General features: G+C 40.9%; 1 protein-coding gene across 1 annotated transcript in view; it reads left to right on the forward strand.

Moving 5' to 3' along the window:
- Window positions 1–14: 14 nt before the first annotated feature.
- TBCA (tubulin folding cofactor A) overlaps window positions 15–17,909 on the forward strand; it is a 34,460-nt gene continuing 16,565 nt past the window's right edge. The window contains exon 1 of the mRNA XM_083576329.1: window positions 15–277. Coding sequence (XP_083432455.1) covers window positions 30–277 — 248 coding nt within the window. The 5' untranslated portion in view covers window positions 15–29. The remainder of the gene's footprint in view (window positions 278–17,909) is intronic.

Genomic DNA, 17,909 nt, shown 5'->3' on the forward strand with positions numbered 1-17,909 from the left:
ACTGTCCCCTCTCCCCCCTATACACCCTAATGGTACAGTCCACTACGGGGCGGAGTTTACGTCGGGAGCGAGGCGGCGTTTCGCGCATGCGTACTTTTTGCGCGATCCGCTGGCCTCGCTACGTAGCCGTTGTTGTCTTTTCGGTTGGCGTGCTGCTCCCGCCCCTGCCAACCGCCGCCGTCGCTACCGCCGCCGCCGCCTCCACCACCCACAGAGCCCGCGCCATGGCAGACCCTCGCGTCCGGCAGATCAAAATTAAAACGGGCGTAGTGAAGCGGTGAGTATGCGAGGGTCTGGGCCTCGGCCACCTGGCGGGCCGGGTCTGTGGAGCCTGGGAGCGGGTGGTCAGTTGCCTTTGGCCAAGGGCTGAGCGGCTGAGGTGGGGTGAGTGGCGGAGGAGGCGCATGTCCCTGAGGGAGCGCCTAGGTGCCTCACGTTGATGGACGTCAGTGCAAGGCCAGTGCTGTATACATCTGTAAAGGGGGGTGTGTGAGAGAGAGAAAGTGTGCGTATGTGGTATTTCGTTATTCATCCAAGGAACCCGGAAGAGCAACGTACTCGGTCTGTTTGATCCCCGCAACGGCCTTGTGAGGTGGGTTAGGCGGGGAGTGACCATCCAGTGGGCTGGGTGGGGTAATAATATTAATCATAATAGTAATAGTAATAATAATAATAATATATTTATACCCCGCCCATCTGGCTAGGTTTCTCCAGCCCCTCTGGGCAGCTCCCAACAGAATATTTAAAACAACAAACATTAAAAAACTTCCCTGAACAGGGCTGCCTTCAGATGACGGAACCTGTATCACTCCATAATAACATAAGAGCAGCACTAGATCAGGCCATTGCCCGTCTAGTCCAGCACCCTGTTCCCACAGTGGCCAACCGCATGCTTATGGGAAACCTGGCTCTGGCCACTCTACCCCACTGCCCTCTTTCTCAGTATTGGTCTTGAGCTTAAGGCTCAGCCCCTGGAGTAAGGTTCTCAACGTAGGATAAACAGTAATGGCACTTAGCTTATGAGTTGTTTCTTCCCCCCCTCTCCCCACCCTCTCATACACACAACCCTGCAGGTGTGTAGGATTAGGCGATATGGACTCTAGGTCAGTGCTGTGGCTTCCAAGCAATTTGGATTCCTGGCAGTTTAGAAATGAAGCACTGCCTTAAATGCATATTTCTTAAGAGACGCAGCACAATGAGTATTTAAAAGCACTTCTTAGTGTGGCCAGATACCAAACGTTGTCAGCAGTATAGTGTGCAGATTTTAACTGAAAGAATGGTCCAAGTGCTTTTATTTCAAAACAAAACAAACAAACTACAGTATATTTCTTAAAGATGGAGGATTTAAATTGGGTTAATGGTTGTGTAGATGAATCAAAGGGCACAAGTTACCTCAAGGTGAGTAATCTGGGTTAAAGAAGGGTGTTGTGCAAGAACACTAGAGTGCTTGCAAGGAATGCTTAAGAATGCACATCTTGATCTGGATTACTTAACATGGTATAATGGCCATCCACCCCTGATTCTTGCTCACAATCACTACATCATGTGGCAAACATTCCTTCTTTTCTAATGACTTTTTACTTACATAGTCCTATATCATTGTAGCATCAAGGTATCATTTATATATTATCTAGTGATGCATGTGTGAGTTGGGTCTATCCTGATGGATACATTGATAGGTAGTTAGATTTATTATAGGATTTATTATAGGGCTATTAGTCTAGATTGATTAATATTAGTATTGGTTAATATTAATATTAATATTAATCAATCTAGACTAATAATAGTCTAGATTAATATTGATTGCATGTGTCTAGGTAAATACTGGGGGAATTTGACAAGAGGCAATGTCCTGTCTTCCCATTCAGAGTATCACAACTTCATAGAAAAGTAATGAACATTCACTGTTTTTGAAACCCTAATCTCAGTGGCAAAGAACAGAAATCAGTGGCTGCAACTTCTTTTGTATGCTAGCAATTGGGTGTGTGGGTCAGTTCTTGAGATTTTAATCTAATAAACACAATTCTGAAATGTGGGAGACACTGATTACCTAAGCTCTTGACTCATGCAGATCTCTCTGCCTTTGGTTCAGACTTTGTTTCCAGTTTGAGTCAACTTTCTGAAGACTGGCTGAAGGCCCAGTCATGTAATTAAATTGTTTATGTAAAACCCAATGGCCACTCTACTGTCACAAGTACCTGTGAAAATGTACCTGTCTCCACTAAACCAACTTGATGCTGCTCAAGTAGCTTTGACTGCAAGAGAACAGCTAGCATTCTATTAAGATTGCCACATGTCCTTTCATTTAAGAATAGAATTTGAGACCTATTAGACTATAATAAAGTTTTTTCTTTTGATTTTAAAATACTTACTTGACACTCTTTTTAGTATGTGAACTGGGCTTCTAATTTATTTAACATATTGTGTCTGATAAAATTACAAGTGAAGACCTGCAGCAAAATGTTAAGCCCGGCCCTTGACAGGAATGTTCTTCATTGGGATGCCAACTAGCCTGAAATAGGAGTCTTATAATGCTGTCTTCATCCCACAAGGGTAAAAGTTTCAAGATATGGCTTAGGACATTTTTTTTTAATCCAACCATCCTGAAACCTTTGTCCACTGATCTACATAATACTGGTCCCAAACCTGAGTGCCTTATATACAGTAGGAGTAGTAGGGTGTGAACAGTGAATATATGATCTTTTTTCTTACCTTCCTGTGTAGTTTAGGAGACAGAGGTTTTTCTCCTCATGAAGCACATACACTGAACTCTCCTCTCCCTTCAAGATACTGTTAAGATAAGGGTGAAGAACCTTGGGCTTGGGTCTCTCTGTGTGTGTGACTGTGGTCCTCCATCCCTTTAGCATTTTCTGTAGCTCCCCACACTTCACCACCCTGCTCTCTACTCTTTTTAAGAGCCTTTGCTTGACTGAAATATGTCCTTGTATTGTGATCATTTCTTGCTTGCTTGGATGAGGAGATGGGAGGGTTGGTAGAAACCTGACTTCTGCATGACTGGAATGTGGCCTACTGTATAAAGTGAGCTGGCTGACATGTGACCAGGTCCAGCCTCCACACTTTTATTTCCTGATGAGATCAGCAAAATTGAAATAAATGCAATATTTATTTTCATATCAAATCTAAACTTATGTATTACTTTAACATAAAATACATCAATAATAGCTTTGCATTAAAAATGTATTTTAATTGTATTTTAAAAAGATTACATGACCTTCACAAAACTAATTTGAGAAGCTAGTATTAGTTCACCGTTCTTTTTCTAGACTGGTAAAAAGTGGCGAAGTATTTTGCTTAATGCTCAAGAGTTTGTGTGTCTGATGGGACAATGATTGAATTTTGAAACATTTTGAGAAGTGCAGTTCTGTTCATAACTACTTGGAATTAAATCCCCTGGTGGTTCACTTCAAAGTAAGTGTAAATAAGATTTGCAAGTTCAGTCTGAGAACTTCTGATAGTTCTTGCATATCTAATAAAAATGCATGGTATTAAAATATGAGTTGTTTAAAGTATTGATTTTTGAAAATTCAGTCACTCCTGGTTTTAGTTTTAAGGTGGGCTTTAGATCTTATTAAGCATTCTTCAGTATATTCAAGTTCCCTGCATAGGGTGACAGTAAAACCACCACCACAAGTCACAGAACACATATTTCAATCTGAGGGTTGATTTGAGGTGCATTGGATTCATTATTTTGTACCTTGACGGTGCTGAAAAGCACCATATCTGTGATTTCTACTTTTCAGTCAGTGGAGACAGTAGTCATCTGCAATCTGATGGTGGAAAGTAGGGGTGGGGACATATGAAAAATTATGCAACTGAAAGGGGTTCCACTTTACTGGCTTGGGGGGGTATTTGTGAGTGTTCACATGATAAACGTCTCTCTCATATTCTGTCCTCTTCCCCCCACCCCATGAGTCTTAAGTTGCCAATCAGAACCTTAAGAAACACAGAGCTGAAAGAGGAAATGGGAATGAGTGCCACTCTTCCAACACTCACCTTCAGATTTATGTACTTTTCAAGGAAGGAAAAGGTAGCCACCTTCTTCTTCTTTGGTGATCACTTGTAGCTGAGTAAGATTGGCTTCCATGAACACGGTCTTAACAGTAAGTCTGTAAGTGACTGTGGAGGCCAATTCTGGACCCACATGTCTTTTCATGGTGGGGACATAAGTTTCCAGGCGGGAGTAGATCATGGTGAAGGTTTGCCAAACGTACCTTCCTCTTAGCACGTTTCTCCCTTTCGTCCTGAGTGGGAGTTGGAGCCTGTGTTTCCCAGTTGTTGGCATTTATGCTACATTTTTTTAGATTTGCCTTGAGAGAGTCTTTATACCTCTTTTGTTGACCACCAGCATTACGCTTTCCATTTTGAAGTTCGGAATAGAGTAGTTGCTTTGGAAGATGATAATCAGGCATCCGAACAACATGACCAGTTCAACGAAGTTGATGTTGCAGAATCATTGCTTCAACACTGGTGATCTTTGCTTCTTCCAGTACACTGGCATTAGTTCGCCTGTCTTCCCAAGTGATGTGTAAAAATTTTCGGAGACACCGTTGATGGAATCTTTTGAGGAGTTAGAGATGGTATTTATAAGTGGTCCTTGTTTCACAAGCATACAGTAAGGTTGGCAGTACAATAGATTTGTAAACAAGCATTTTGATTTCCCTGTGAATGTCAAACACTCAAACACTCTGCAATCAGAAGAAAGCTGCACTTGCAGAGCTCAGGCGATGCTGGATTTTGGCATCAATGTTGGTCCTTGTGGAAAGATAGCTGCCCAGGTAGGAGAAGTGATCAGCACTTTCCAACGTTACACCATTGAGTTGGATTTGTGGTTCTGCAGAGGGGTTGTTTTGTGTTTGTTGGTGCAGCACTTTGTTTTTTTGGATGTTGAGCGATAGGCCAAGTTTTTCGTAAGCTTCTGCAAAGATATTTAGGATGGTTTGGAGGTCATCATTTGAGTGTGCCCACACTACATTGTCATCAGCATACTGAAGCTCTATGATGGAAGTTATGGTGACCTTACTCTTTGCTTTCAGCCTAAACAGCTTTCCATCTGTTTGATACCTGATTCCTACCCCAGTGGGGAGTTTCCCTTCAACAATGTATAGGATCATGGCAATGAAAATAATAGAGTTGGGGCAATAACACAACCCTGTTTAATACCTGATCCTGAATACCTAATACCTGAATGGTTTGCTTTGATAGCCATTGTTATCTGCAATTGTTGCTGTCATATTATCATGGAGGAGCGAAGGTTGTTCACAAATTTATCTAGGCAGCTGATTTTCAGAAGGACAGTCCACAGGGCATTATGATTACAGTGTTGAAGGTCAATAAATGCTATATACAGGGGTTGGTTTTGCTCTCTGCATTTTTCTTGAACAGCAGTGAAAATCATATTCACTGTCCCCCTAGAAGGGGGATTCAGGAAGCGTAGCCTTGGATATAGTTAGGAGACTATTTGCTAAGATCTTTGCAAGAATTTTGCTGGTTGCAGCTAATAAAGAGATGCCTCAATAGTTTCCACAATCCATTCTGTCACCTTTTTAAAAAAGGTTGATAATTTTGGCATCCCTAAAGTCTGCTGGGATCTCCTCTTTCTCCCAGATTTTTTTGATGAGCTTGTGAAGTTGTTATGTAAGTTCAATTCCACCTTCCACCCACTTTAAAGACTTCGGCAGGTATTCCATAAGGTCCACTGGCTTTGCTGTTTTTCATTTGGTTAATACCTGTATACAACTCTCAGATTTGGAGATACTTCAAGCTCATCTCTAATTTGTTTTTGCGGAATTTGTGAGAAGTTAAGGAGATGTTTGCAATGTTCTTTCCAGCGCAGTGCAATAGCTTCTTTATCTTTTAGAAGTGTGGTACTGCCTGTTGAGTGTAGGGGACATATGCCATAATTTATTGGCCCATAGATGGTCTTTGTGGCTTTAAAGAAACTATGTGCATCATGAGTGTCAGATAAGTGCTGGTCTCTTGAGCTTTTTTATATCCACCAGGTGTTCTTTAGCTCTCTGGTTCTTCTTTGAACCTCAGCCTTAACGTTGGCATAGGATTTTTTCTTAGTGGTGCAGTTTCTATATCTTTGCCAGATCTGAAAGGCCTTCCTTTTCTTTTCAATAATGCATTCAGACTCAATCTCACTATCATTCTCATCAAGCCAGTCCTGGTGCTTCATGGTTTGGTATCCAATAGTTTGTTTGCAGGCAGCAATAATGGATGTTTTAACTTGGTCCAGTGTTCCTCGATGTTATCAGGGAACTCCAAAAGCAGATGGTCCTTAAGAGTCATTTGGAGGCAGTCCTGCTTAATAGGATCTTGAAGGGCTTGAGTGTTCATTTTGTGCCTTGGTTTCCTTCCTTGAAGCCTGCATTAAGGTATAATCTTAATAGCCATTGTGGAACTTATTAATCAGTGATCTTTCCAGCAGTTGTTGTCACTCATCATAGCTCTGGTAAGGAGCACATCATGGCGATCTTCAGCTTGGACAATTATGTAGTCTAAGAGGTGCCAGTGGCAACTCGACATTCCGTTTTGGCGATTATCTTCCAGAGTAGAAGCAACAACAGAGAACTTGTTATTTCTCTTTGTGTGAAAGAGCACTGTGTTTCAGCCGCCAGTTACCTGGGACTACTGAGCCGAAAGGAGGTACAGTCTGGCCTCTGCCACCAGCCAGATGACCTATGGGCTGCTCGGAGGCTATGCCCTCTTTCAGGAGATCATCATGGTAAGGGGCATACGAACCTGGTTCCATCCATCAGCTAGTGAATGTTCACCTGCTCCAATGCTTGCTTGCTTTTTCATTCCCTAATCCTTTTGTATCATGTCTATTAGATTGTGAGTCTGCTGGCAAGGGCTGGCTAATCTCTGGATGTGCAATACGTGGGGTATTTTGCCACCCTATTAGTGTTAAAAAATAATAAAGGCCTTGGTGAGCTTGGGGCCGAGTGCACTCTTGCCATCTGTCTAGCACAGATACTTGTCTGTCTTTAAAACACACACGCAACCAAGTGGCAAACATCAGTAGAGCTAGCACCCCTCCTAAAATTTAACAAACATTTTAAAAACACTGGTTTAAATTTGATTTCATTCACTTTTAGAAGTCTCTGTGTGTTCTTCCACAGTGATAGATTGCACACATACTTCAGGTGTTTTTGTGCGTAAAGGGTAAATTTCAGTACAGCAGCCACAAAGTTATCCTTCACCCATATCTGAACCGGATATTACATTATTGTCATTGAAGGGGCACTTGAACCTCTATTATGCAGATGCTAAATTGTGATTGAGACATATATTCACAGATTGTCTTCATAAGTCTCATAGCTAGCCTTTGTTAAAAGTTACCTATGTACAGTTACTGCAATTATTGTAATATTTTTGCTAGGCTGACATAAAAGCTGTTGTCTCTATTTGAATCTGCCTTAGTTAAATTCAAGCTTAAGCAATATATGTGCAAATAAATGAATTTTCTGAAATGGTTATTCTTTAGCTGTTTCAAAATTGTAGTGGCTTTAAAAACTGCTGTGAACACAGTATGTTGGGGCATGTGAAAATAGCACTGACATTTGCCCATAGTTTCCCTCTGATTAAATGAAAGTGACACCAGTAGATTAGAATGAGACTAAGACAATTCACATTGCAATTGTGTTAGTTTAACTTTAACAATCTTTTAACACTCTTGTTTAAATGTAGCTGACATACCATAATTACAAATCTACAAGCCTTGATTATAGAATTTTGCATCATGAACCTATGGGAGAAGTGTATTGATTTTTTGGTAAGGCAGTCCTTTTTAGAAACCACCTTTCCAAAACTGTTGAATCTTCCCAAGTTTGTTCTCTTGCCTGTGGCTCTGACACATTGCTGCTGTTTTATAAGCAACCATAGTGCCAAGTTTGACATAGCTTGTTAATATTTTTTATTTTATTTTATTTTTTAAAAAGTACAAGCTCTTCAAAAAGCCTGAATAAAATGACTTTCCTAATCTGAAACAATTTACTGAACACTAATAGTTGGTGAAAATAGATGCTATAGCCCTCAAAATTCAGCAGAAACCGTATGTTAATCTTACGTTGGAGCCACCATGACTCTTAAGCCTCCTCCCCTATTTTGGTATTTAGAAGGCCTGCGTGAAGAATGTGTTGCGCACAGTAGGGTTCCAACCAGGCCCCTGTATTGCTGTTTCGGCTGAGGAACACTGTTTCTTCCCTCCCTTACTGTCATAAAGTTACAGTTGCAGATAGTGATACGTTTTTGGTGAATATAACAGCTGCTAAAATAGGTAGTTATTTGGGATTTGAAATACGCAAACAGAAACTGAATAGGTGTAAGAAAAACCAGTGATAGAGTTGTTAGCGTCCATCTGTCTCAAGAGACAGAGGAGTGTGCCTCTGAAGTGACCTCTCCAAGGTACAAGCCTAGGTAGTGTGTATGGAGATCCTGGACTACCCAGACAGCAAGACCTCCCCTTGTCGGACCACGCCCCTCCCCCCCCCCCCCGTTGGCCCCTTGAGGACTTTTTAAAACTGTTGTAAGGACATGGTTAGCCAGCTGGGTCATCAGGTTCCAAATTTATCACACACTTCTAAGTTGCTTTGTTATGGAGCTTGCATACCAGCAGCAGGTGACTGCCTTTCTCCAGCAAGGGTGGAGAACCTTTCTTCTGTTGTGGTCCTCCTTTCCTCAGGTGTAGTATGTTGGGAACCTGTATGACACCAGCAGTAGGCAGGGCTAAAGTGGATGGAGTTTGCAGGATTCTGCAGCTTTCTCTCTCTCTCTCCCCCTCTCTCCCTCTCTCCACTCCATTTCTGTCTTTTCTTTCCCACTTTCTGTCCTCCCTCATGGGGTCTTCCCCTGCCCCTACTGGCCCACTGCAAAGTTTGTTCCCCTGAGGCTCACCATGTAGCAGTCACATTTTTTTCCCCTCAAAGAGGAAGAAATTCCATAGGAGTGGTCTAGAGAGCAAAAAGTGGGCTTTCAATAACCATAGGGTAGCTTGATTTTTTTCTGGGAGCCTCCTAGGCTATAAATTCCTCATCACTAACTTACAGAACCTGTGCTGTGGAATTATTAGAAGGTAAAATTTTATAACAAACTGACTAGAGCCAGTGTGGTGTAGTGGTTAAGAGCGGTAGTCTCGTAATCTGGGGAACCGGGTTCGCGTCTCCGCTCCTCCACATGCAGCTGCTGGGTGACCTTGGGCCAGTAATACTTCTTTGAAGTCTCTCAGCCCCACTCACCTCACAGAGTGTTTGTTGTGGGGGAGGAAGGGAAAGGAGAATGTTAGCCGCTTTGAGACTCCTGAAGGGGAGTGAAAGGCGGGATATCAAATCCAAACTCTTCTTCTTGTTGTTGTTGTTGCTTTGTTATATGGTATCTATCGCTGTGTTGTTGTTTTTAAAAGCTTGCTATCATATTCACAACATGAAATCTAGACAACTGGGGGAATTCTTACCCTCTGCATTTCAAAGCAAAGTAATATTGTCATAGAAACAGGACAACCAAAATTTTGATCTCACTACCCCACTCCAACCCCCCTGCTGGTGTCTACATACCATCTCCTGCCTCCCACTTAACCTATGGGTTTCTGCCTTCTTAGTATTCATCCAAACAACTCAATATTCAGCTAACTGGAGGATTTCTTAAATTGGATTTTTAAAGTTAGATATTGATGAGTTCAGTGCTTTATATTTTATGAATTTAATAGATTTTTATGCACTGCTGAAGTTTAATGATTGCATTTTTTTAATCCTTAAATGAGAAAATTTCTAAATACTTGAATGATCAAACTGACAATTGAGCAAGCATTTCTATGGGTCTAGATTTTTCTGTTCCTCATTCAGGTTACAAATTGATTACCTATCAACCCTTCCAATCAATTAATTGCTTTGGGTTCCTAAAGCAATTGTTTTCTTTCTCTCTAGGGAGTTCTGATTTTTGTCTTAAGTAGGAGATGTCATCTATTTACACTAGAAATTTTTATGCAAGTAATTTGTGTCCCTTGCAGAACTGATTTAATGTTATACTTATAAGATACCTTGTGAAGGTTACGCTCATACTTTTTCTTATCTGTTTTGTTTGTGTTAATAGACCTCAAGGAAATAAAAAATGTGTGTGTTTTTATATTGTAAACCGCCCTGTGATCCTCTGATGAAAGATGGTATAGAAATTTAATTAATAGCAACAATAATAATACGTTTTGAGCCTGAAACTTTCCTATAAACTACCCTCTAATAACTGACATTAACTATAATAGGTCTAATTTCATTCCATTAAAATGTTCTAAATTCAATTGAATTTTCAAAATATGACTTGTATGTGAGTAAATTGTGAAGAGAAATAATTGCTAAAAGAAAGGTAAAATAAATATGGTAGTTTCTGTTAGTGGTGCAGCTTTGATGTAGTCCTGTTGGAGTCACTGACAGAACTTTTGAATAATTGCTGTGAGGGTTGCAACATAGACTATTTTTCTGACCACATGTGAATTTCAGATCTTTTTATGTGAGTTTTCTTGGCTTGCATCACTTGCACCAAATTTCACTCTACAGTGGTACCTCGGGTTAAGAACTTAATTCGTTCTGGAGGTCTGTTCTTAACCTCGGGTTAAGAACTTAATTCGTTCTGGAGGTCTGTTCTTAACCTGAAACTGTTCTTAACCTGAGGTGCCACTTTAGCTAATGGGGCCTCCCGCTGCTGCAGCGCCACCACCGCATGATTTCTGTTCTCATCCTGAAGCAAAGTTCTTAACCCGAGGAACTATTTCTGGGTTAGTGGGGTCTGTAACCTGAAGCGTCTGTAACCCGAGGTACCACTGTAGTTGCAAGTGTCATGGGAAGACCAGTTTAGGGTAGAATACAGTCAAGTGCTCCTGAGAACTGGGTTATTTATCTGTGTTCAGTGCCAAAACAGCAATATTCAGCTTGCATATATTTTATAATTTGGTGTTTCACAGTCATGTATTTATAATTTAGAAAATTATAAATTTAGTTAAATTAAACAGAGTTTTACCTAAATAAGCTTATATCCTAGGGAGATATGCTATATATTTTTTAAAAAATGAAAATTTCTGTTTGTTTGGGATAAACTGGCACACTTACTGCCCAGTTGGTTATATGATCCATCTAGGTAGTTGTGTGCTTAAGGACTTCCCCTTTGCCAGCTGTGAAAGGGGAATGAGCTGCATAGAGCTCCATCTGCCATTATTGGCAATGTGAACCTTGTTGTGCATCTGAGGTTCTGGATCGCAGCCTTTGACTTTGAGATGGCTGGCTAGATTGCAACTGTCGAAGCTTTCGTTAATAATGTGGCTTAATCAAAGCTGTGAGATTGCATATATATATGTGCAAAGTCAGATATTTCTGAATTGGCACATGGCTGTTTTTAAGTTCTTAAGGGTGGCAAAACAAAAACTCTACGTATTTCGTTTAGTAAACATAACTTGAATATTCAACTATAATGTAATAAGTATGACTAGTCTGCTTTTGCTTTTGTTTTTGTTTTTAAATCGTATCATAAGGTGAGAAACATTTCTTCTTAATAAAAACTAATCAAGAATATAATATTGTGTATTTATACATAAAATGTATAGCCTGCCTACTTTTCAGTACCATCATGTTTGAAGATAAAACTAGAGGATTTTGTGGTGAGCCTCAGCTTCTTCTGGACTCTCCTTTGATTCTTTCTTCTTCCCATGTTCTTTTCAGCCATAGTTTTAAGAAAAATCTCTGAGATAGTTAAAAGTACCTTTGTTTGATGCAAGATTTCCCATCTTTGTGAAAGGAAGCATAAAAGTTTATCATAACATTTGTTCAGGGCTAAAAGCAATTTGGATTTTGGTGAGCTAATATATTGGTGAAATTACCTGTGTGCTCATTTCAGCACACTCATAATCTGCTTAACCATCCTAAATATTTGCAAAATAGGGATTATTACAAAGATCCTGTAAATTTTTAGCTAAAAGGTAAAGGAATCCCTGACCGTTAGGTCCAGTCATGGACGACTCTGGGGTTGCGGCACTCATCTTGTTTTACTGGCCAAGGGAGCCACTGTACAGCTTCTGGGTCATGTGGCCAGAATGACTAAGCCGCTTCTGGCGAACCAGAGCAGCGCACGGAAATGCCATTTACCTTCCCGCCATAGCGGTACCTATTTATCTACTTGCGATGCGTGCTTTTTAACTGCTAGGTTGGCAGGAGCTGGGACCGAGCAACGGGAACTCACCCCGTCATGGGGATTTGAACCGCCGACCTTCTGATCAGCAGGCCCTAGGCTCAGTGATTTAACCCACAGCGCCACCTGCGTCCCTTTTAAACTTTTAGGTACTCTCCTCCAAATGGAAAATGAATCCTATTTAGGGAATACGGCATGCAAAAAGTGTTTGACAATCTAGTTGCAAGAAATTATCTGATATAGGCCTGTTGATAACACTAGGCTGGATTTTGGATTGGACTGCAATTTTCTACATTTGGTGACATACTGCTTTACAAATCCGCTCTAATTGTTCTATATATATGTTCAGGAATTAAATATGTCATATTCCAAATATATTTGTTCTCAGATATGGTTACATGGCATGGGGTGAGGGATAGACAGATAAATGAGGATGGATTTTAGTACATTTTTTTGTGAAATTATTTCTGGTTATTTTTTCAACTATGTTTTTTCTGTTTATCCTACACCCCAACTGTAAGTCACCATTAGACCATCTTTGATATATGGCAATAAATAAGTAAAGATACATGAATCAGAAAATAGTTTTGTGACATACTGCTTTACAAGTCAGCTATAGTTCTTCTATATGCTGCAGTGCAGTATTTCTTAACTTTTTATGGTCGCATATTTTGAGAATCTGATTAAAACTTTGGACCCCCTCCCCAGAAAAATGCACATAAACACATACAAAAACCTTGCATGCAGTTTATTTTATTGCATTCAAAAAATCATTTTTGTACCCAGTTCGTGGACCACCAGTGGTCCATAGACCACAGGTTAAGAACCCCTGCTATAGGGGTATCCAGCTATGTTGATGTAGTAATCTGATCTATTGTGCTGTATTCTGTATTTGTTAAGTTTTTATGTATTGTTATTCCCTGTTGTTCATAGTCATACATTTCTTAACGCTGCTGCTGCTGCTGCTGCTGCTGCTGCTGCTGCTGCTGTGGGGGGGGGGCAAGTAAATGAATAATATATGTTATGAGTTAAAAGCAGATACAGTGGTACCTCGGGTTACATACGCTTCAGGTTACATATGCTTCAGGTTACAGACTCCCCTAACCCAGAAATATTACCTTGGGTTAAGAACTTTGCTTCAGGATGAGAACAGAAATCATGCTCCGGCAGCGCGGTGGCAGCAGGAGGCCCCATTAGCTAAAGTGGTGCTTCAGGTTAAGAACAGATTCAGGTTAAGAACAGACCTCCAGAACAAATTAAGTTCTTAACCTGAGGTACCACTGTATTGAAGCTGTCATTGAAGGTGTGCTTGAACTGTGTTCATACCATTTGCAGCCCATTAGAGAGAGTCACAAACACACAACAAGAAACTCAGAGTGTGTTAACTCTAAAGATGGAAGGAATGAAATCAGGTAAATGGATATTTAGGGTTTTTTATAGCTTGTGTTGATTAAATCTTTCTATGAATCAGAGTCCTTATGTGGGACTCTATACACTGAGGTGCACAGTTTGTAGGCCCATCAGGGGCCAAACAGTTTGTCCTACTGAATTAATTCAGCATGTTTGCAGTAGATATAGTTATAATGCTTTGGGTAGAGCTCCATCAGTTTTTCTTGACACGTATTCTTCTAATGATATTTACAGTCCAGTATAATGTTGCAGGAAAAATAGGAGCAGATTGAAGCCAGATGTGTATTTCTTTTTATATAAACTGTCCTGGGAATTTAATAGAAGGGCAGTGTAAAGATGTTACATATTTCTGGTGTACTGTAGGCTGCAGGGGTGACAGAACTTGCCTAGATCATTGTTACTCTGTATCTAGAGGATAAATTCCCCTGAGCAAATTTTGTAGTAATTTTATTTTATTACAAGCTTGTAAATAACCAGATACAAGCTTGCACCAGCAGTGATCAGCATGGAACCAAAAATGTTGGCTGCCCTTGGTAGCCACTCAGAATTTACTTTTGTTAGAACCCTTTCTCTCCAATACATGTTTGCTTGGAAATAAATTCCATTATGTTCACTGGAACTTAATCCTAGGTCAGTGTGTGTGGTTTGTAGCTGCAGTTCTTGCTTCCCTTCCCTACAAGGAGGTGTTTGTTTTGACTGTGGTTTGTGACTATACTGTGTCAGAGGGAACGATAAGGACTTGCATATGGGGTAAATATACAGTACTGCAAGCACCTTCACCAGCCAAACAGCTAGCCTCAACTTTCTCCTCCTGACTTGGAGAGAAACATTGGGATGCATTCTGGTGACAGGCAGCTCAGGTTCTTGACATGCCTTTGTCACCTATGTCCAAAATAGCTTTATTTCACCCTCTAGCTTGGAGCTAGGTTAGAGGATGGCAATCTTTTCTGTTACTGTGCTGAGGTTTCTGAAACTCAGTACAGTTATAGTTATAGTTGACGACCCCATCCTGTCCCCAACTCAGAGCTAGGCATGAAAGGTTGGGGTTCCATTTGCTACCCTCGTTTGACACACGTGCAATGGGAATGTGGGTCTCTAGTGCTTAAGGATTGTATTTAGCCTTTCAATTCCTCTTGGAACAATATTTACAGTAGGCATTTACAGCACTTGTATTTCATCCCAACTTACATAAATTGGGAAGGTCTTGGTACTTTTACAACATCAGCATGCCATAAATTACTGATATTGAGTGTGCATCGACAGGTAGGCCAATAATTATTATTTTCTTGGCTACATATCAGTGCACACATACCCTTTCCTGCAGTTGTTCCCACTCGAAAGGAGAATTATGGAAATTAAGTATACATGCTTTCTGTTGTATTCATAAATGCCCTATGTTGCACTGTCACTTAAGATATAACTATAAATCATTTTTAAGGAGAGACTGTCTCAGTGATAGAAAGCATGTATTCCATCCAAAAGGTTTTCAGTTCAATCCCAAGTATTTATAGCTATTAGTACCAACCAAAAAGTCACAGAAATGTTGCAAGCTTTCTCCAGAGCTCTTCATCTACCAATATGCATGGTGGGGGTGAGGAAAATAAAAGGTGCAGAAACGAGGGTCAATATTGTAGCTATGAGATCAGCTTGTAGACTTTTTTCCAGTATGAAGATCTTATGCTGTGTAAGTCCCAGGTGCTATGATACCAGGCTACACACCTAGGATTCTGGGAGGATGAAGTAATGGCTGCTTTTCCCATTGAGAAAATAAAGCCTAGCCTGTGATTCATATCACCATCTTGAACATAAGAAAAGCCTTGCTGGATCAGGCCAAAGTCCTCTTGGTTCAGCATCCTGTTCTCACAGTGACCAACCAGTTGCCTCTTGGAAACCCAAAAGCAGGTCCCGTGTGCAAACACACTCTCCCTGCTTGTGATTCCCAGCAACTTAGAGCTGAGTAGGCAAAGCTAACCTTATGGCTACAACACTGAGCCTTTTTTTTTTACTCCCCCCCATCTCACCACACCCTACTTTATTTCTTTCTTGCATCTCTGATGAAGTGTTTTAGAGAACTCAAAAGCATGCCACATTTTTTGTGAGTTGATTAGTCCTAATAAAAGTGTTGTGCAACTGTAAACTTTTTTTCTGTATAGACCAGCATGGCCATTTTGGCTTATTTTATAAGATAGCATTGCAAAGCAGATATCCTGACTTATACTTGTACCCTTGATTATATTTACCAGAGCAACTAGCAGATTAAATGGGGAAAAAATAGATAAGTGATACAAAATAGTATAAGAAAAGCCAACTAAGTCAGTTTTTTTTTCAGTAACTGGAGGAAATACACAGTGGTGAGCAATACAAGCAAGGTAGAAACATTTAAGAAGAAAAGTAGTAGGAAGAGGTGGAAATGGGGGATCTTTTATACTATACCCCAAATCCAAATAACTAGCACTAACAACACAAAATGGTGCTTTCCACAGTTAGCATGCTCTATGTCATAGTTTTAAGTTGTTAATTGGAATACCAGAATGTGGGGTGATGTCGCTTTCAAAATATACCTTTCTTGACTTTATAATCTAGATTTATTGAATGGCTGTGCCAAATAAATGAGCACTGTTTTCTGGGTATCCAAATTAGTGTGTAAGCAGCTGTTTGATATTCAGCTACTCTGTTCTGACTGCTGCTACCAATCACAGAAATTGCCTTCTGAATGGAGTACAACAATATATCACACTTGCCTTGGTCCTGTTGATGCAACTAAACAAGTTTATCAAGAGTTTTTGCTACTTTACCTGAATATTTGTATGGTTGGAACACCACCTGACTATTCTGTTGCAGCGTATTATTTGACCATGGTCAAATATTCCATAAAGTCAAGAATGCTCTGGTACAACCAGCAGACTGTATTTTGATTGTGCATATGGTTATCATCAAATAGCAATGGCAGGAATAAGGCTGTTTTGTTCCCCAGCTCTGCAGAATCTAGAAACACTTTCTTTTGCAAGAACATATAGAACATATAGGGAGCAAACATTCATAGTGGTTCAGGTCTAGGATTTTCTGTTAGCTGGAATTTTACAAAATGCCAGTGGTTGTGTTTGCGCACTGTACTTTACATACAGCTCTGCTTCCTGTTAAGGATGCTGACATAATTTTGTGGTGTGTATTGAGTGACATTGAATGTATGCCTGTGTGTTTTAGTATCCCAAATGCCTTGCAGACAAACCTGCCAGCTCAGAGTAGAGCCTGGTCTTCTTGCTCTTAGTTAAATGACTGCCATTTTGACCTAGGCTACTACTTTGACCCAGGCTCCACAATCTTTGGACAGGCTGTTCATAAAAGCATGCGCAAGAGAGCTTTAGTCTTATGGCCTTCTTTTTAAAGACTTGGATGGGAACTCTATGGATTTTCAGAGGCACTCAGTTTGAAGTACAGTGGTACCTCTGGTTACGTACTTACCGTATTTTTCCCTCTATAACACGCAGATTTTTTCTCCTAAAAAGGAAGGGGAAATGTCTGTGCGTGTTATTGAGCGAATGTGTGGTCCCTGGAGCCAAATGGCAAAAAAAATAAGGCAAACATCAAATCGCGCGTCTCGGAGAAGGGAAACCTGAAAAGAGGAAGTGGCTGCTTTCCTGCATTCTGCCTCAGGGTCTTACTGCCCACCCTCCTCTGTTTCCTTGCTGTGTTTGCTCAAACGGAACAAAGAGCAGGGAAAGCCCCTCCCCTCCAGGCAAGCAGAGAGAGAGAGAGAGAGAGAGAGAGAGAGAGAGCGCTGGCTGGCTTGGGTGGGTAGGTGAGGGAAAACTTTTGCCTTCCTTTCCTCCCTCCCGTTATACCCCTCTCCTGCATTCTTAGCCAGCTGCTTCTCTGCACACCCCTCTCGTGCTCCTTGTCCATTCTGTATTTTTCCTTCCTTCCCCACTTAAAATGTGGTTAAAAAGCATGGATCCACATGGATCCTCAGGATCTTTGCATTGGGTCACCCCAAATTCACCATCAGATCACATAGCATGTCCATGGCTACAGCCTGCCCCCCCCAAATCACGCACCCACTGTTGCCTGGGGCTGCAATGGTGCAAAAACGGGTTACAAAACATGGATCCTCAGGATCTTTGCATTGGGTCACCCCAAATTCACCATCAGAGCACATAGCATGTCCATGGCTACAGCCTGCCCCCCCCCAAAATCACACACCCACTGTTGCCTGGGGCTGCAATGGTGCAAAAACGTGGTTACAAAGCATGGATCCACAGGGATTCTCAGGATTTTTGCATTGGGTCACCCCAAATTCACCATCAGATCAC

Source organism: Podarcis filfolensis (assembly GCF_964270895.1).
Source record: "Podarcis filfolensis genome assembly, chromosome: 11".
NCBI lineage: Eukaryota > Metazoa > Chordata > Lepidosauria > Squamata > Lacertidae > Podarcis > Podarcis filfolensis.